General features: G+C 39.4%; 1 protein-coding gene across 8 annotated transcripts in view; it reads right to left on the bottom strand.

Annotated features, from left to right (window-relative positions):
* The window catches only part of dgkh (diacylglycerol kinase, eta), a 65,763-nt gene that overhangs the window by 8,864 nt on the left and 35,719 nt on the right, over positions 1 to 21,180 (bottom strand). For all 8 annotated transcript variants that reach the window (XR_008386127.1, XM_053626888.1, XM_053626890.1 and 5 more), the window contains 19 exons: positions 18,324 to 18,430; positions 17,898 to 18,023; positions 17,429 to 17,531; positions 11,258 to 11,420; positions 11,012 to 11,120; positions 10,776 to 10,915; positions 9,292 to 9,373; positions 8,183 to 8,274; positions 7,978 to 8,077; positions 6,340 to 6,637; positions 5,985 to 6,116; positions 4,397 to 4,531; positions 4,146 to 4,263; positions 1,926 to 2,036; positions 1,739 to 1,835; positions 1,376 to 1,483; positions 709 to 822; positions 471 to 605; positions 110 to 376 (listed from right to left, as the gene is read on the bottom strand). Coding sequence is in view for 7 of the 8 variants with exons in the window: in XM_053626888.1 (XP_053482863.1) it covers positions 110 to 376; positions 471 to 605; positions 709 to 822; positions 1,376 to 1,483; positions 1,739 to 1,835; positions 1,926 to 2,036; positions 4,146 to 4,263; positions 4,397 to 4,531; positions 5,985 to 6,116; positions 6,340 to 6,637; positions 7,978 to 8,077; positions 8,183 to 8,274; positions 9,292 to 9,373; positions 10,776 to 10,915; positions 11,012 to 11,120; positions 11,258 to 11,420; positions 17,429 to 17,531; positions 17,898 to 18,023; positions 18,324 to 18,430 (2,537 nt within the window). In the remaining variant the exon portion in view is untranslated. The remainder of the gene's footprint in view (positions 1 to 109; positions 377 to 470; positions 606 to 708; positions 823 to 1,375; positions 1,484 to 1,738; positions 1,836 to 1,925; positions 2,037 to 4,145; positions 4,264 to 4,396; positions 4,532 to 5,984; positions 6,117 to 6,339; positions 6,638 to 7,977; positions 8,078 to 8,182; positions 8,275 to 9,291; positions 9,374 to 10,775; positions 10,916 to 11,011; positions 11,121 to 11,257; positions 11,421 to 17,428; positions 17,532 to 17,897; positions 18,024 to 18,323; positions 18,431 to 21,180) is intronic.

Raw genomic sequence — 21,180 nt, 5'->3', positions numbered from 1 at the left:
GATTACATTACAACAAAATTTTAGGCAAAGCATATGTGCATAGGATGTATTATGAACAACGGTTTATTACAATTCAATAGCGGTGTATTATGTGAGATGGCTACCTCACCTCAGGGAACTTGGGGTGAGTTTTGTTGATGGCGTGAGATGCAGCATTTACAGCATGAGCAAGTTCTTGTTCTAGGAGCCCATTTGTCTTGGCTGCCTCACAGATCCTGGTGATTAGCTCCTCTGCTGCACGTGCACACATCTGGACAAGTGCGGCTTCTTCCTCAGTGGCAAGATCAACAGAGTGCTGAGAGTACAGGTGTGGCCTCAGTGGAGGCTTGTCATACTTCAACTTGTCCTCCCAAGACTTTAGCGTGTTCTCAAATGCCTGTAGGGAACAACATGCCCAGAAAGTTCAACTTCAAGCAGCTGCACTTGGAACTTGGGTTGTGTCCAGTTTGCACCTGCACACTAACACTCACCCTATCTCTGGTCAGCATCTGGGCTCTATTCTTGTGCTGGATCTTAATCACTCCAGGAGGCTGGATCCAGGCTTCTCCATCCACTTGAATAGGCATTCCTTCATCTCCCAAGATGGTAATCTTCACCGTGCGGCACTATGATAAGATGATAGGAGTTTGACAGCATATGAGTATTTCAGTACAATCTGGTGGATTAATACAAATATGTATGCTACATTTTATATAACGTAACGTTCACCTGTGCAATACGGTGGTGCTGGAGCTTTATCACTCTGGACACTGCCATTTGCATACTCCCAAACACAGCCACTACCTCCAAGATTTTATCATCAAATGATGGAGCACAGAATATCTGTATGGAAAAGCAGAAAAAAGCAGAGTACTATCATTCTTTTTATTCATTCCATCTGTAATGTTGTGCAAGCTATATCGAATCGAAAGAATCGAATAATGTTTGTTTAGATTTAAGCTCACAAATCATGTCTTGCCTACATCTTGAATTTCCTGAAGAACTGCTTATAAGCATATGGACATGGTCAGCTTGTATCTGACCACAGAGAATGTAAATGGCCACATTCAGTACACCTTCTAACACTTTACATAAACCTTTGCAAAGTCTCGCATAATAGATGCTGACATGTAGCTGTTTGGGAGTCATAGGTATTGTAGTTACTTGATTGCACATTGGACTGGGTGCAGGTACAGAGACAGACATGACACTAAACGGATCATAGAAAGAGCGCTCCTCTTAATGATGTAAGCTGTTCGGGGCTAGCTTGGATGACAGCCTCACATTAGGTTGACTAAAATCATAGGGAAGAGCCATAGTGAAGAATCAAATGTCAAGATTTAACTAAAGCCAGATACAGGAAGAAGAGAGATCAAGGATTATTAGGGACACTTACATCATCTTCTTTGGTCCCACCCCAGAAGTTGGTTCCTCCTGCATAGCTGGGGATGTTCAGCACAGCAATTCCCTGGAGACTGGGGAGCGGGATGTACTGTCCATCACACTGCAAAAGCCATCAAACAAAAATAAAGTGCTCTGACTTTTTTTTTAGAGAGGAAATGAGCAGCAAGCCATGGATGGACGTGAGTGTTTGTTTCCTACTGATTCACATCTATATATAGAACCAAACCAGTGCACTGAGGGGGACATAAATGAAGTTTATAAAGTAAAGTACAACCATTAGAGTCATTAGTTAACGTTGACATGTGGTGCATTAAAATGTAATTTAATTAATATTGTATGAACTTTCTTGTCTTACCTCTAACTGCACTTTTTGCTCCAAGTTCTTGTAGGTTCTTTGCAGTAGCTCCTTAGTGCCTAAGACTCCGTACCACATCATATTTTTGGTGCGACTCCTACCACATGGGAACACTGGGATGGTCAAAAAACATTCATATCATCTAATAACTAATATGATATAGCCAGAGAAGAGAAGAAGTTCTGACCGGCATTTCTCAGGATGTTCTTCACGTTTGTTGTTAAACTCCAGTGAGATCTTGGCGTCCAAGCCAATCCCAAAGTAATTGTTCATGACACACTTCTCCATATACCCCTCTCTACAAGTATTATATATAAGCATAAATATGAATATTATATAAGTACAGTCATGTGAAAAAATAAGTACACCCCATAGAAATTGTTGGGTTTATTGACATATTTGGACAAGTAAACATTTTATCCTCTTTAAAGCAGTGCCTATTAATAAAAATTATACGCTATCAAATGACTATCAATATCACTTAACATTTTGCAGTAATTTTCACAATTTCAGTGAACAAATAAACAGATCAGTCACATGGAAAAAGTAAGTACAATCCTATATTTATCACACCTTCAAATCCATAAAATTAGAATCAGGTGTTGAAGATTTGGTGCCAGTGATTAGAACCTGCTTAGGGAGTGCAGGTGGAACCTGTCTTATTTAAACATCTCATATCTAGTGTCTGGTGTTCCCTTTGAGGTATGTGGCGTCATCATGCCAAGATCTAAAGAGGTCTGTAAGGCCTTCAGAAAAAAAATAGTTGTGGATGCCTATGAGTCTGACAGGGGCTTTAAAAAGATCTCCAAATTATTTGAAATACATCATTCCACTGTACGAAAAAAAATATCTACAAATGGCGTAGATTTCAATCGACTGCCAATTTGTCCAGGACTGGCCATCCCAGAAGATTCAGCCCAAGAACAGACTATCTGATGCAAAAAGAATTATTCACGGACCCCAAAATTTCATCACAGGATCTGCTAGTAAGTCTTGCAGCTGTTGGTCTCAAGTGCATGCTTCTACAATCAGACAGAGATTGCACAAATTTGACCTGCATGGGAGGTGTGCCAGGAAAAAACCTTTGCAAGACTACAGTTTGCCAATGAGCATATAGGCAAAGACCAGGCCTTTTGGAATAATGTGCTCTGGACAGATGAATCAAAGATTTGAAGAGTTTTTTGGCCACAGTAACAGCAGACATGTTTGGCGCAGACCAAAGACAGCTTTTCAGGAGAAGCGCCTCATACCAACTGTGAAACACGGTGGTGGAAATGTTATGGTTTGGGGTTGCTTTGCTCCCACAGGGACTGGACAGCTTGCATTCATTGATTCAACTATGAATTCTGCATCATATTAAAGAGGGCGTGAAGATAATGTGAGGCCATCTGTCTGAAAATTGAATTTGAACTGAAAGTGGATCTTTCAACAGGATAATGATCCTAAACACACTAGCAAATCCACCAAGGAATGGCTCAAAAAGAAGAAATGGAGGGTTATGGAATGGCCTAATCAATTTGAATACCATTGAAACAGGCAGTACATGCAAGAAAACCCTCAAACATCTTGCAGCTGAAAGAATATTGCATGGAAGAGTGGTCAAAAATTGCAGCAAGCCTGGTGGACAATTATGCAAAACACCTACAAGAAGTTATTTCTCCTTAAGGGGGTGTTAGATTTCCATCGACCTCTGGGCCCATAAACATGTAAATCTAACAGGGGGCAATACTAGTTTCTGAGGCCAAGGGTATACAAACTTTTTCCACAGAAGAATATCACATCTATTGATATTTCTGTTGAATAAATGATTGAAAAAGCAAATTTTCCTTGTGGTTTTGTTAAAGTATATCAACTTTATTAATAGGCACTGTTTCAGAGATGATCAAATGTTTGCTTGTCCAAATAAGTAAAAAAAAAAAAAAAAGACAACAATTTCCGTGGGGTGTACTCATTTTTTCCACATGACTGTATACAAGTAATAGTATATAAGCATTTACAGTTGGCTCCATAATTATCGGCACCCTCTGTGAACATGGAAAAAGAGGTTATGAAAAAATGTCTTTGTGGTTAATTACTTTACTTTCACATATTTGAAAATATGAGAGAAATCTATAACATTTACTTGAACGTAATTTATTCTAAGAAAATAAAAAATAAATACATAAATAAACTCTAATTATAAATAAAATATGTAAAATAAATAAAATAATATAAAAAATAAATAAAATCTAACTGAAACATGTTCATATTTGATTTTTTAAAGTTCACCTGAGTGTGTATAAACACCAGGAAGTCCATGACGTCTTGTTACTCTAAGGTATAAATATAAGTTGATACAGAGTGTGTGTGTGTGTGTGTGTGTGTGCGCGTGTGTGTGTGAATGAAGAGGTGTGTCAGAGGATCTTACAATAAATCTGTGTCAGGGTCAATGAATGGTGTGGCTCCAAACGGGTCAATGTTGGCAAGTAACATCTTGCTGATGATTGAGCTTCCAGCTATGGAGGCAGCAAGGCCTGCACGCAAGCCTGAATGCCAGATAAGTTTCACTAGCAAATGTAAATACTTCTATACAAGACAGTATACTGTATTAGTCTTTTAATAAATAATGAAATACTTTACTCCCTGCTGAATCATGATTTAGTATCAGTGCACTCATACCTGGACAGATGATGCGAGTGTTGAGGACAGGCAGGTTCTCTTTACTCGTGGTGAAGGGAGGAATGGAAAAAGAGCCACAGGACTGTGTGCTGCGACTCACACGCCTCTCGGTAGGTGAACAGGGTGACTTTGCTGCTATAGGGCCAAAGAAAGATGGCATGTTAACAAAATCTGAAGAGACAGCACAGGAGAATCACAGAAGAATCTTTTCTCTGTGATTGCAATTTCATGATAAACGAGAAGATGACAAATATATCAAAGTACATATTCTACACTAGGATGGAAACGTAAGATGGAGGACAGCATTGATGGGGTGCGGGGTCTGGAAGCTACAAGGAGATGGGGTAACCTACAATTTGCACCTATGTATACAAGGTGTACCTAATAAAATTATAAATGAGCATAGCTACAAGGAAGATGTACCTTATAAAGTGACCACTGACTGTAAGTGAATACATCTGAGAAAGAGCGAAGGTAGAATGATCAAGTTGGTACCCACAAACAGCTGTATGGACACTTCATCACAGTATGTTTCAGATTTTGTTTTTTTGTTTTGTTTTTTACATAACACAATAATTTTGATCAGATTATTATCTTTCATAAAAGGTCAAATATTCAAATTAAGTTCACATACAGTCATGGCCAAAAGTTTGTGATCACTTTACATATAATATATGTAAAGTGATCATATATTGTGAAATATCCATCCATCCATCCATCCATCCATCTTCAACCGCTTACTCCTTTTCAGGGTTGCGGGAGAACCTGGAGCCTATCCCAGGAAGCATCGGGCACAAGGCGGGGTACACCCTGGACAGGGTGCCAGTCCGTCGCAGATATATATATATATATATATATATATATATATATATATATATATATATATATATATATATATATATATATATATATAATTAATATATATAATAATGAATGATCGCAAACTTTTGGCCATGACTGTAAGCTAACAATAGCTTACCACTAGCAGCTAATGACAATGTAATGTCTTCAGTAGCGTTTTATTATTATACTGGACAAGTAGGTCTGTCTAGCACACAATCACATGGTCCTTATATAAACAAATATTTTGCTCTGAGATGCACACTCTAAAGGTATAAGCTTCAAGACTGTGAACACAGCCCTCCATCAAAGGTTTAGGGTAAAAAGTAATGAAAAATGATTAAAAAAAAAAAAACATTACAGAGCCAACGATGAACCATATTCCGTACATATTAAAGACACCAAACGGATTATGTGCATACAGCAGAAAGAAAAAAAAATCAATTACCCAAATTAAACTCTTCTTACTGTTCATCACATATTTTTTGCTTTTAATTTGATATCACACAAGGGAACAACTTAATTATAATAATGTTCATACCCTGCTGGAAACACTAGAGGGCATCATCATCATCATCATCATCAATCTTTCAGAAATCAAAGACAATTTTACAGCGAGCCTTTTTAATACTAACTATGATATGGAATGCATTGTATTTAACTACCCGTTCTGATCCCACATGCAATCATACACGCATCAGCTGTTGACATTTTAAAGACGTATTCCGTGAGTGCCGTTTGAACTCACATGGCAGACTCTCCAGTTCTTTAGTGTCCTCATCCTTCTCATTGTCCTTGTTTTCCTCCTCCATGTCCTTTTTGGTGTCTGTAGGAGACTGCAGGTCCTGTTCGTCTGTATGAGCATTCTGTTCGTCCACCACTAGGAAGCAGAAATGGGACTCTTCACTATGTTCTTGGTAAATGTGAATATTTACACCTAATGAACTGTACAAATCATAGACGTTAGATCCACTATGCTATAATGGTACAAATCACAAAAGGAAAAAATACTACACGTCCATTACTGCTTGCTACAAAGGTAATGCTGATACTAGTAATCTCTAATCAGAGCATTCTAATCATCTCTGGCCTGTCATTATTACTTTTCTCAGCCTGCTCGATGATCTGTCTGACTGCTTTCTTCAGGCTGTTTGCACGGAGCATGAGCTGCTCACGTGGCCTGAAAAGCTTGTGTGGAGAGTCCTTCTCCGTTATGTTCTCCTCCATCTTCTCCTTCAGCTCCGTCAGAGACTCCTCACTGAGATCCTCCTCCTCCAGCTCCTCTTCCTCCAGCTCCTCTTCTACAATAGGGGGAGTGGTGAGAGAAGGAGGACTCATCGCCTGCGCCTCTGTGTTCAGGGTCTGCAGGAGTGAATCCAGCTTCTCATTCAGGACTGCACACTACACAGAGAGGAGGCAAGGGTCGGTATGCAGCTTAATAAAAAAAGGGCCCACAGTCTTATTTTCAAAACATACCATTACATAAGGTTTGACACAAGCTTGAAATGACAGGTTCCAAAAAAAAAACCCATTCACTAAAACCCTAGTAATCTAATAAAGAATGAGAAGTTTCAGTATGTATTCAACAGTTTCGAAGCAGATTAAGCTGTAACATTCTCAAACTAACATTCCTGTAAAGTTCAGAAAACATGCGTTAATTATTGCTTGTGTAACAATTTTATGACAACATTGATCACATAGCATTCCCGGTTACACGAAAATGAACATCATGAAAATGGTTTTGCGACCAAATGTTTCTAGAACTGTAACATAAAATCATTCTCTGGAAATATTTATAAAAAAATGAAAAAATTTAAAACGCTGCATTCACATAAGCAAGTGACAAATCTCTCAAGTATTGTTATGTCTTTATTCATAAAGAAATAAGCCATGAGCGGGAGTAACGCACTGTAACACATGCCATTGATTGAGTTATTACTTTTATAAAATGGTGACAAAACAATATGATAAACGCCAATGTACAATAAATAATTTAAATCATTATTATTTACACTTGCAATAACGCATTCGTCCACCACGATATGTTAACATTAAACTTTGATTGCTAAACACCATAAGGAAATGAAAAAATGCGAGTATTCTATAGCCAGAACAATGACTTAACGATTATGATTACTGGTTTAAAACCTGCCGCATTAATACAGAATTCAATTATTGTGATGTGGCCACAGGTATACATACTGTACATGTATCAAGGATTTTACAATCACTAATCAAACTCATTTTTTAACCAAATCAATCCTTTTTAGAAGAAAGGATTTACAAGGCATGTCGGTAGCCACATAACATATGGGTTACTGTAACCTTTACACATATGTAGAGTATAACTATGTGTCTTTTCTTTAAATGCATTTTAAAATTGGAATGATTCATAGAAAAAATTGAAAATGCACTTAGAAGTTCTACTTCTGTTTTTCTTTTTAATTCAAACGCTGCTGAATTTTGAATAGGAACTAACCACAGGAAGTTCAGAACGTAGAGAAATTCTGAACTGTAGGATCGGTTTAAAGATTTTACTGGAGCCAATGATTTGGATTTATTGATTTACTGTGTCATAGCCTACTACTGAGTTATAAGTTGTTAGCCATCGTGTTACGTGACACTGTGGCAGGAATCATGGCTCTGTGTCGTGAACCTGCATAGACAATGCTGCTTTGTGAATGCAGGATTAGAATACTTCCACAATACCCATACAGAAGCAAGGTGCAGTACAAACTTACTTTCACTGACATGCTTTCAGCTTCCTCTGTGTTCTCACTGCCCTTTTCATAGGACTTCCCAACTTTGGCAACAAAGTCCTTCACTGTTTCACACAGGATCCTGATGGTGAGAAGAGAGGATAGTTAGTTTACTGTTTTCCCTCTAGTTCTGCCAGCCGAGAGAGGACGTGCATGTGTACAGACAGTACTGGATGGGTTGACTTACTTTGCTGAGGATATGACCACAGAGTTCTGATCTGAGTTTAGGATCTTTGTGAGATGAGCAGCAACTGAATCCTCATAATCTGATATCTGAAACTATAGCCACATAGCAGCATTACAGGTAGGTTCCTAAAGACTCTCAGGGTCTGATTTACTAACATCCAAAATAAATAATTTGTGTGTGTGCTATGTAACAAATTGTGAGCACATTTAGTGAGCGTGTTGTGGGTGGTTTGCAAAGAATAATTTCAGTAACCGTGTGATTGTGTTAATAGTGTCACATGCAAATTAAGGAGAAGAAGCAACGTATAAATGATGCTTTTTGTTATGTATTAATTTCTCATAAAGGTCACGGCACATTCCAATCTAAAAGAAAGGCCTGGAAATGTAAGCTGGACCATACTGTACAGTCTGCCTATCTGTGCATCAACTATAAGGTGTTCAAACTGTGAATACGAAATCAAAAGACATAGAGTATGCGTGTGTTCTATTTATAAGGCAAATATAAAGAAAACCTTTTTGTAGGCTCTCTAAAAATGCTGTTGGCATCGCAGGTGCAAAAGTGATGCTAATCATAGATATTAAACCAATTACTGTGGTAATATGAAATGATCATTTCTAGAAATTGTACCATTTTTGAGATACTGTGATATATTTGGATAAACTAAACATGAATCCTTTTGCTCTTCAGCAAAAAGTTTTACACAAATGTAGTACCTTTTCTACGGTGATATAATTCTGTGCATGCAATCAGTGTACCCAAAGTAACTACGAGGTTTCAGTAAATCAAACTGCGGCTACTAAATGAATTTATTTACATTGACAATGGTATTGCATTTTGCACACTTAGGTTCAAACATTGCATATTCATTAAGGCAAATACGTAAAACAGACATGACATGCTTATTTGAAAGACAATCCTCCATGGACCTTGTTATGAAATCAGCCTGAACAGGTTTTCACATTTGCATGTTTCAAAGCAATAATAAATCAGAGCTCCAGAGTAGAGAAACACTATCCACAGTAAATGACCAAATAAATGGCTGCTCAATTTAAACGTAAATAAGATTTGTTTGTGGATGTTCGTTTGTGTTGGGGTTGTGGTGCAGGTACCTGGCAGTCCTCTGTGTCCTCAGGTGTGACTGGACAACTGTGTTTGGGAGGTATTTTAATCTCATACGTCATTATACTCCACCTGTGAAAAGCAGAGAGAGCAGGTGCATGCTACAAAAAATGCATGAATAACAGAGATGCTATGTCGAGTCAGCTGAACGTCCTGTTTGCTCATCTGACTTGCACTGCAAGTATTTCATTTGGGTTTGCAATATAAAGAATCTGTTAGGACATAACCCTGAACTATGTCAAAAGTACTGTGTGTCAAAAAGAAACATTGTTGTAATCCAAGCTTTAATACCTTAAACACTAAAGACGTTATTTTATGTTAAGGCAGTTAATGAACAACAGGGTAAACACAGCAAATAAGCTATGCAAGGTTTGCTAAAAGGCTTTCTTAGCGATGTACTATTTGACTCTTTTACCGGGAAATCCAGTGCATTGGTTTCCATTCTGTTCTTATTATGTTCTATTTCATGATTTTATACACCTGATTGTAAAAGGTTATAATGGAAAAAAAAAAAAAGAAAAAAAAAAATATATATATTTTTCACCTCAGCTACTTACAATAGAAATCTGTGATATTAAAAAAAATGCCATGATCAGGTCTAAAGAAGGCAGTGTATGACAGTCAAAATATGTTATTAGATCAATCTAATGAATAATCTAATAAATTAGATGATTATAATTATTATCACATTCATAACTGCAAACTTATTTTTAACATTTTGGTTTTTTTCACTATTACTATCTTGAATATATTATAAGAAAGGACATATAGTGATAATGAGTTTTTATCGATCACATAGACATTACAGCACAGTGAAATTCTTTTTTTCACATATCCCAGCATGTTAGGAAGCTGGGGTTAGAGCGCAGGTTCAGCCATGATACAGCTCCCCTGGAGCAGAGAGGCTTAAGGGCCTTGCTCAAGGGCCCAACAGTGGCAGCGTGGCAGTTCTGGGTCTTGAACCCCCGACCTTCCGATCAGTAACCCAGAGCCTTAACCTCCAAGCCACCACTGCCCCATATATGACTGTTTGCACAACATTCTTGTTGCTATAAATGAAATTTCTTTTTTGTTTTTCCATTTTCTTCCTCCGAGACAAGTGAAGCCACCCAACCACATCTTTTCAAACTGCTGATCATGCTGCATCACAGGACAGCATAACGCTCTCAGACAAAAACACTATCTGCCCTCCTCCTCATACGTGAGCTCACAGATGCCCATGATTGGCTAGCGTCATTGTGATAGACATTGGAAAGAGAGTACACATCCCTCCCACTTGGAGAGTACAGCCAATTTTGCTCCCTTGGCTCCCACCACAAATGCCTGTGGCATTGTCAGAATTTGCATTTGCTGCCAACTCAACAAGAAGAATGAAATTAAAGTGTATATGTTCATCACAGAGCACGGACTATGCCTAAGACTTTTCGGGAAGTGTTCTAAGTTTGCTGTCTCTATAGAAGTGAGGTGTTTGTACCTATCCAGCATCTTAGTGCTGGCTCGCTCCAGTTTCTCCAGTATCTGAGGGAGCTGTGTGTCATCATCACACGACGGCCCCCAGCCGAGCACACGTGCCAGATCGTTTCCCGTGCCCAGAGGCAACACACCCAGCTGGCACTGCAAATAAGAGTAAACATCTTCAGTGGTCTCTTTTACAGAACCCATCACACCTCTTTTCACTTATTAATAATGTATCTAAGCGCAGAGACATACCTGTTTGTGAAGACTGAGTTTATCAATTTCAGACAGGACCCAGCCGACACTGCCATCTCCGCCACAGACAAGGATTCGGAAGTTATCAAACTTCTGAAATAAGCGTAGCCTGAAAAGCACCACAACAGCAATATTCAGAACTTCATGGCTTGCATAATACCAAAATAATGTATTATTCGACACGGCAAGACAGCTGGAAAATTACATATTTTACTGCCTGTAGCCACAGGTTTCAGCGTGACTCACCCTAAATGTGGTCCACCATTGATTAGGTCAAAGACCTGAGCAGGGTTGAGTAGCTGTTTAAATCGGCGCAGAAATTTCACTCCTTGGTTGTCTCCACTTTTGGAATTAACAAAAACGAGAAGTGGGCTGGCACATGATGGAGGACAGGTGGCTTTCCAAAAGCCTGTCCAGGAACAGAAAAGAAATACACTTAGTAAAGTGCTTTCACAAGTATGAGTCACCGAAGGAAAATCTTTATGCATTCTTTTAAACCTCGAGGATGGTGAGAGTTATACAAGACCAGTGACTAACAACCTATTTAAAACAAGAAAAGTCACATTGATTTGCAGTAAGGGTATGTGTTCCCTTCCACTGAGGGCTAATGTTTGGAGGGCTATGGGAGGAAATGAAAACAATGTGACTGGTATAAACCTTCAAAAAAAATGTGTGTGTGTGTGTATATATATATATATACACACAGTATCTCACAAAAGTGAGTACACCCCTCACATTTTTGTAAATATTTGATTATATCTTTTCATGTGACAACACTGAAGAAATGACACTTTGCTACAATGTAAAGTAGTGAGTGTACAGCTTGTGTAACAGTGTAAATTTGCTGTCCCCTCAAAATAACTCAGCACACAGCCATTAATGTCTAAACCACTGGCAACAAAAGTGAGTACACCCCTAAGTGAAAATGTCCAAATTGGGCCCAATTAGCCATTTTCCCTCCCCGGCGTCATGTGACTTGTTAGTGTTACAAGGTCTCCGGTGTGAATGGGGAGCAGGTGTGTTAAATTTGGTGTCATCGCTCTCACACTCCCTTATACTGGTCACTGGAAGTTCAACATGGCACCTCATGGCAAAGAACTCTCTGAGCATCTGAAAAAAAGAATTGTTGCTCTACATAAAGATGGCATAGGCTATAAGAAGAATGCCAAGACCCTGACACTGAGCTGCAGCACGGTGGCCAAGACCATACAGCGGTTTAACAGGACAGGTTCCACTCAGAACAGGCCTCGCCATGGTCGACCAAAGAAGTTGAGTGCACGTGCTCAGCGTCATATCCAGAGGTTGTCTTTGGGAAATAGACGTACGAGTGCTGCCAGCATTGCTGCAGAGGTTGAAGGGGTGGGGGGTCAGCCTGTCAGTGCTCAGACCATACGCCGCACACTGCATCAAATTGGCCTGCATGGCTGTCGTCCTAGAAGGAAGCCTCTTCTAAAGATGATGCACAAGAAAGCCCGCAAACAGTTTGCTGAAGACAAGCAGACAAAGGACATGGATTACTGGAACCATGTCCTGTAGTCTGATGAGACCAAGATAAACTTATTTGGTTCAGATGGTGTCAAGCGTGTGTGGCAGCAACCAGGTGAGGAGTACAAAGACAAGTGTGTCTTGCCTACAGTCAAGCATGGTGGCGGGAGTGTCATGGTCTGGGGCTGCATGAGTGCTGCCAGCACTGGGGAGCTACAGTTCATTGAGGGAACCATGAATGCAAACATGTACTGTGACATACTGAAGTCAACCCTTCGGAGACTGGGCCGCAGGGCAGTATTCCAGCATGATAACGACCCCAAACACACCTCCAAGATGACCACTGCCTTGCTAAAGAAGCTGAAGGTGATGGACTGGCCAAGCATGTCTCCAGACCTAAACCCTATTGAGCATCTGTGGGGCATCCTCAAACGGAAGGTGGAGGAGCACAAGGTCTCTAACATCCACCAGCTCCGTGATGTCGTCATGGAGGAGTGGAAGAGGACTCCAGTGGCAACCTGTGAAGCTCTGGTGAACTCCATGCCCAAGAGGGTTAAGGCAGTGCTGGAAAATAATGGTGGCCACACAAAATATTGACACTTTGGACCCAATTTGGACATTTTCACTTAGGGGTGTACTCACTTTTGTTGCCATTTAGACATTAATGGCTATGTGTTGAGTTATTTTGAGGGGACAGCAAATTTACACTGTTATACAAGCTGTACACTCACTACTTTACATTATAGCAAAGTGTAATTTCTTCAGTGTTGTCACATGAAAAGATATAATCAAATATTTACAAAAATGTGAGGGGTGTACTCACTTTTGTGAGATACTGTGTATATATATATATATATATATATATATATATATATATATATATATATATATATATATATAAAATACGATACAAGTTTCTCTCCGTTTTTATATGATACCCTGTGTGTGTATCTTTTTTTTTTAACAGTAAAATACAATAAAAAATGTGTTGTTTTGCTGTGATACCACAACAAAGCTGAAAAGGGCACTACAACCAGGCACACAATGTGGGGATTGTTGTCCTTCTTCTGTAAACTGGTTCTCAGGGTTTACCACCACCTCGTAGAAAACCACTGCATCTGCAAGGCCACCAGTATTGTGGACGAGCCCTCTCATCCATCCCATGGACCCTTCACCCTCCTGCCATCTGGCAGAAAATACAGGAGTGTCCGTGCCACCACCAGCAGACTTCTCAACAGCTTCTTCCCTGAGGCAGTAAGATTACTCAACATCCTGCTGCCTCCCAACGCTCACCTGGGCTTGTCAAATACCTAACCCAGTATAACAAAATACCACTGAACCCTCACTTTACAAAGCTGCATCAGACACTTTATAGAATGCGAAACGTATTGCTGCTACCCTACCAATAGATTACAGTTCACAGCCCATATTCTGTATATTTATATATGTATATGTCCTGCACTCATCTCACACTGCTGTGTATTTGCCTTTTTGTAGTCTTTCATACCGTTATGTGTTGCACCATAGTCCTAGAGAAACGACTTTCCGTTGCAATGAATACAAGCTATATAGAAGAATGACAACAAAAACCCACCTGACTTGACTTGACTATTTACGGACATGGCTCATGCAAAATGGATTTTGGTAATGTTGACAGTGTTCAACTGTATATGGTATTCAAAACTAAAATACACATATATATTTATAAAGGCTTATTCCAATAAGTGTCCAGGCATGTTTTATGACATTTTCCAGGTTGAATCTCATATTTTAATTCAGAATGTTATGACAGCGGACTCGGTGCTAAGTGTACCTCTGATATGTCAGAGCAGCATAACGGTGATCCTGTTCCATGTCCAAGATCAAAAACAAACTCATTCTGATTTACGGCAAGGGAAAAAAAAAATATATATATATACCTCTGTCTTTACAGTGTCCTGACATTGTCATAAATAGTCATAAAAGTCTTGTAAGCAGTAATAAGGAACACACTTTACTTAAGGGTCAGCCAAACGGCTGCTATTATAAATCAGATATTCATGTTAATGTTAGTTCAGGAGACAATGCAGTGACCTTTATTTAACTTTCCACCTGAGCTTGAAAGTCAGTTCTAACATGGTGTTCATGATATTCGAATGCAAGTCTTATGATAATATCAATAATATTGAAGGAGATGTCTTTATGTCTAACCGGAATAAGCCATTTCTACTGTGTATGTTTGTGTCAGCTGTCATTAAGGATTTATGTAAGTGTCATGTAGCTCCATGAGCACTACCTTTAAGTAAAGTAAACCAAATGGTTTTTTCCACCTCTAGCAGTCAGATGCCTACTTAGTTGCGCTAATGGGTCATTTTAAAATGTCAAGCCTGAATCTAAACAATACAATAAAGTGTCAAATCGGTGCATGTCGGAGACATTGTACAAAGCACAGGAGCAAAGAAATAAACCAATCAACAATGACAAATTCTCTGGTATGTAACTGAAAGTAAACTGAAACAATCCTGAGGTTTTCAATTCTTCTGTCTATTAGTATCACTTTGTGGTGCATTGATCTTTAAATGGATGTTTTATAGGATATTCAGGTCTCCCCCATGTGTCTGTGTGTGAGACAGCAGGGCTAAGTGAGCTTCCCCACAGCATCAGACAGTTTTAGAGTGGAGCGGGTCACGTTCTGGCAGCATGTGCATTGCGCACTGTGGAAACACATCGGCCTACACAGGCAATAACCAACCATATTTATAAGAGACCTCACGTGCCTAATTTACATCAACATCTCCATGTGCATGAGAGTCTGTGGAAACATTAATGTGTGGATGTCATACATTGCACATGTGTGTTTTATCCCTCTCATCAGCTTCTTATTCTTCTTTCCTTTCTTGTTTCTCCCCACTTCTTCCTTCTGCCTCTCGCTGTCTCTTTCTCTTGCTTTTTCCTCGCTCTTTCAGCTGTTCAGTCACGAAGCTCGTACACGTGCCAAATGCTAGTCTACTACCCACTACTCATTTAGCTCTGAGGAGGATATCCTGTGCATGTGAAGGATTGAAGGTACTGGGAAAGCTCCTTCTTTACACATACACACATACACACACACTCGCTCCTCAGAATTGTACTGTATGTCAATGAAGGCAAAGCAACCCCTTCAACTCGGAATTCCTACTCGGGGTCTCCTCAACTCTGAAGGCATGTTACAATCCAAACGTCTGTTACAATCGCCTACTATGAGGTTCTCATTGTGAAGGGTGGCACCTCTTTCATCCTTTCACTCTTTCTTTTCTCTCTTTTTATATATTTCCCTTCCTCTTATCCTATGAGTCTTTCATTCCTTTTGTTTTCTCCTTCCTTCTACTTGTCTCATACATCTCTCATTCTCCCTCTGTTACTTTTTTCCTGTCTTCATTTCTTTTCCTCCCACTGTTTCCCTTCTTTCTTTCTTTCTCTCATTTACTCTTTCTGTTTATTTCACTTTCTTTTGGTTTTATTTTCTTCCAGTTTCTCACTCTCATTCTTCTTCTTTCTCCATCTTTTTTTCCCCTATTGGTCTTCGTGTTTTCTTTCCTTGCATTCCTTGCAGTGTATTTTCTTTAGGAAAAGCAAATTGCATTGCATTTGTCTACTGCATTTGTGTTTGGCTGCAAACTAACATTTCGTTCTGATATACACTCCTCCAATAATAATAATAATAATAATAATAATAATAATAATAATAAGAACAATAACAATAATATTTAACTCCACACACCCACTTAACTTAAGAATTTCTAACTGGAAGAAGGTCCCAAAATATCTTAGAAATGTGAATAAACATTCCTTTATACCAGCGGCAATTAGAATATTAAATTAAGGGTAAGCAACTTCTTTTGAGAATAATTTTTATATTGACATATTGTATATGTGTATAACTTGTGTATTGTGTATATGTATAATTGTGTTTATTTTTTATTTTACGAGAAGCCAAAGAAGAATTTCCACATTGGTGGACAATAAAGTTAAATCAATCAATCAATAAAAAAAATAAAAACAAATCAATAAAAAAGAGGAAGCTCCCACCTCATGATTTTTGAGGCCTAATCAATAGAGGCTGTCCTCAAAGATCAAGACACACACACACATACACATACGCACAGAAACCCCAAAAGGTAACCTCCCAGCCTGCAGCTCTATTAATAGACCTTCACACTACTACTTTTCCAAATAGAATTTTATTTAGCCATCACCATGCAATTTCCTGGAAAACACACCCCTAGTAGCAAATACACTAAGATGGCTGGTTGAGTAAACAGTCCAGGGATGAAGCCTCCGCATCAGGTTAGTGATGCATCAAGGAGCGGGAGAGGGAAAAAGAAAGAGCGACAAGGGGAAAATCTACTGTTTGCTTTCATCTTGAATTTGCCGAGCTCATGGCCTATCACAGGCTATTATGTTTACATACACAGAAGACAGTTTGCTTGCAGGAGAACTGCCTTTCCATGTGGCATGGGCACGAGGCCACTCGCTTGAGGAGAGAATGGAAACAATGTAAAGGGATATCACAACACACTGTGTCTTAGATGACCGAGAGAACACATCCTCCACATCCCTGATCTAATCACAACAGGTCAGAAGGCCAAGGAAAGAGGTATTATTCTTTCTGCTGTTACAGGGAAACCAAATGAGCTCCATCTACTCCAACAAAACACACACAAATGCACAAGCATACTCAATCAGAGTCCATCAATGCGCAGTCTTCTGCAATTACTGTCAATCAGACCTCCAGAAACCAGGAAGAAGACTGAGATGACCTTGATGAATATCATTTATTTATCCTCACTGTCATTCAAAATACATTAAACAATAAACTGATCTGTATTCGAGAGCTGGACAAAAAGTCTTGAAATTGTAGAAGTGAGAAAGAAAACTTTGGGTATGACACAGAATCATCATTAAGAGGCTTACCGTCAGAGTCAATACTGTTGAGGGCAGTAGGAGGGATGATGGACACTTTGCACTGGCCCAGAGGACACTTACGAGGGTAGAGGTCCATACAGGCTGTGTGTACCTGTTAAAGCAGAAACACATTCTGAGTTTCAGGAACACTATCCTCACTATCCTTTTTCCATATGCTCAGAAGGCTCAATCAACTAATAAAGAACAATTCTGTGTCCCGCCAACTTTAATGCTTTAAACCGGGGTCTTCAATCTTATCTGCAAAGGGCTGGTGTGGCTGCAGGCTTTCATTACAGCCAGATTGGAGGCACACTTGATCATTGATTGAAGACTAAGGTGAACTGATTAAAAAAGTGAAATCAGGTGTGGCTCCCTACAGCCACACTGGCCTTTTGTAAATACGATTCAAGACGCTTGCTATAAACTGAAACCATACATTTGCAGTTTCATCGTCATTTTAAGAATATTAAGACCTTACCATAGCTTTGCACCATAGACAGCGCCAGTCTTGCAAGCGCAGCACGCTACCGCACGTTTTGTCACACACAGCACACTTGGCACTGACTGGAAGGTTGCCCTCAAGCCACTGATGCGGCATTGCAATCTATGGAACGGAAACAAATATTTTGTTATATTAGGTGGATTAATGTTGCTTTCCTCCGACTATGTTTCCAGTACTGTTGTATCTCTCCTGGCTTTTCTGAGCTTCTGATGTTAAGGCCACTGCTCACTTCCTTCATAATTCAATGATCTCCCTCTCCTTCTTGCTGTTTTTTGTGCATTTACTCCCGCTGCATATATTCTTCATACAACTGTATTTCCTCTTCTTCTGGCGTTCTGAGTTTTCTAGCTAGACTAGGCATGTGAAAAAAGGCATGACTTCAAGCCTTCAGATGACACTCACCCCATCCTCATCCTCAATGATGTCTCTCCCAATAGATGCCAGCGTGGTCCATTTACAGTTGTTAGTGGCCCTGACGGCACACCTTTTGTGAGCTTTAAATTTACATACTGCAAAGAAAGAAGATAAACAATTATGAGTCCCTTTGGCAGAAAGCCTGCAGTTTCACTGTGGTAGTGCAATTCAGTCTTTCTGTAAAGTCTTTTCAAAGACTTTAATGAATGAGAATAACCAATAACCAAATCCTAATAATGCATAGATGAGAATGGCCCAAACTGAATGAAAATCAATTTCAGGTAAGGTCCACATACTGTATGTCAGGTCAGTGCAGTTCAGTAACAAAGATAATGTGGTAATAAAGGAAGTTTGTATTAAATTACAATAAAGGTAAAAAAACAAAACAGAAAATTGCATGAAGAGCATTCACATGGCTACTATGCCATTTTATTACTAATTATTTGTAATGAAAAGATAGCTGTGTAAATGTGTGAAGTTAAAGTGTATTCCTTGTTTCTTGGGGTTGACGGTCACAAAAATGGTGTATTTAATGTGTTAAACCTCTTAGATTTGAAAAAACTGATGTTCTCTATGTGTTCCTGAGGCATGTCCTTTTACCAGGGCTGGCGGATCTGCATGACTTGCCTGAATACACTGTAGTTCTTTCACCAACATCCTACAATACTCTTTTGTTACTACACATTTCGTCATAAATAAAAACAACTGGTTCTGGGAGGTGGACAAAATCACATGGAAAACTGGCCGCCATCACGTTTATTACATTAAAAGGAATATGAAATCAGTTACAATTCCCATTTTCCAGCCTGTTTTTGTGCAGAATTCACCCTCAATACAATTCTCCCTCATAGAATGCATACGTATGATGAGAAATGCACTTTGCGTGTTGACATGTACAGAACATGAGGCTTAATTTGCAGATTTAGGCTTGATTTGTGCCTTTAAATGGGCGTAAACAGCTTAGCGTATCAAGCCGTAAGAGGAAAATTGCTTTATCATCACCCAACATACTGCCAAAAATCTTATTGGCACGAACTGCCTGTGGGTAATTTTAATCATTTGAATGGACCACCCAGAAGATATAAATAAGGACTTGAACAATATGTTACCGTTTAAATACTGCCTTTTAAACTGAAGTTGCTGACTTAATCTTGAACTTCGAACCTTATTTTTTTAACTTAAATTGCCAACTCTGAATATTGCCCCATAAGAGTAAACTGAGTCAGCAGATCAACTTCCATACATGCACTCGCACACATCTGCACACTCTGTTCCACTGCCCACGCCACTTGTGTGGGTGAGGAGCAATAAGCTAATGGCTGGCAACTGATTTCCTGCATTGCAGGTTTAATCAGATTAAAAACGTTCATCTGGCTGGGTCCACATTACAAAATAAGTGGCTGATTGATTGATGCAATCTTTTAACAACAATTTTCCTGCTTCAGCCAATGCACACAAAGTGAACAGTAAGCCCTTTTTTTTTTTCCAAAACACCTCCTAGTCACTGTAGATATCTATACTGATTACTAACCAGTAGACTGCAAGGCTGCACAGCCACTAATCTCCCGCTGGTCTGCGGTCTCTGTTTTAAAGTCTGGCTCACAAAGCACAATGCCTGAATCATACTAAAAAAGTATGGATCCAGAAACCATACACCCACGCTGTAGGCGACATGCAAGTTCAGTGAAATCTTCCTATTTTTTGTCGGATCAGATTTCTCCTCTATTGTGCCATATACCATTGGTTAGATTAGTCAGATTTGTAGTGATGCTGATAATCACAGTGGTGGGGTAACCTTTCCCTTCTCCTTTCATGACACCATCACAAACAGAGTGCTTCTGGTCATTTCCTTACTGCATGCGGCAAGACCAGAGAACTTTGCAGAAGTGTTTGCAGAAAACTGGGCACAGCATTTCGAACATGCTGCATGGACCTAGAGCTTCCACTCTCTGCTTCACTCTCTCTCAATAATAAATGAGGAGGCACATCTACCAAGTGTCTGATGTGAAGTCTCGGAAAGCCCTCTCTTACCAAAGCCACATTAGCAATAAGCAAATGTCTCATCTCCCTTATAGCTCTACACTTCAGCTGCAATCTGAGCTGATCCTCTCCCCAAACATTCTCCATGGCTCCGAAAACAAGACTCTAATCAATAAGGCTAATGTCATTCTTGGAGCTGTTAGCAAACCATTTGCGGAACACTTGCTAATGTTGAGTGATCATGAGACTGTATACGACGTGAAGTTAATGGACAGGATGTCTCTGTCAAATTAGACAGCGAGAAATATCGAGTATGCCTCTTTTGTTGGGGCCCATGTCGCACATCAATCCTTATTGATTTGCTGGTGCAGGAACTTGAAGAGAAATATAAGCAGCGGTGATCGCCGCAAACTCGCAGACTCTGCAGCCACTCTAGACATTTGCCTTTCTGAGCTGGCTTCGACAGCTCTTCATCGCTCTTACTTCTTTAGGTCACGATCAAGGACACAACACTTAAATTTCTGAATGCTCCATCTGAATGAACTGGAAGTATGTCCAAGACTTACACAAAAAGTCATAAAAAGATACTAGGGGTGTACCAGTCCTACACTGAGCAGCAGTATTGGGGCTGATGCTGAGCTGAAACACTGGTTCTGTATTAGATTGGGTTTGATGTATGTGAATTTTATACAGTAAATGTGTTAACTGACATGACATGAATGTCAACACAGGCCACAACTTGTCTTATTGCGTCTTTAATATTAAGCATAGCTTTACAACAAAAGTTTTGCATTGAGTTGGCTTTAAAGTTTATAGACTCAGTAACTAAAAGGATGACAGTATTGGATGAGTATCGGTTGTCAGC

Source organism: Ictalurus furcatus, chromosome 6 (genome assembly GCF_023375685.1).
Source record: "Ictalurus furcatus strain D&B chromosome 6, Billie_1.0, whole genome shotgun sequence".
Lineage (NCBI taxonomy): Eukaryota > Metazoa > Chordata > Actinopteri > Siluriformes > Ictaluridae > Ictalurus > Ictalurus furcatus.
This window is presented reverse-complemented; position numbering and strand designations above follow the sequence as displayed.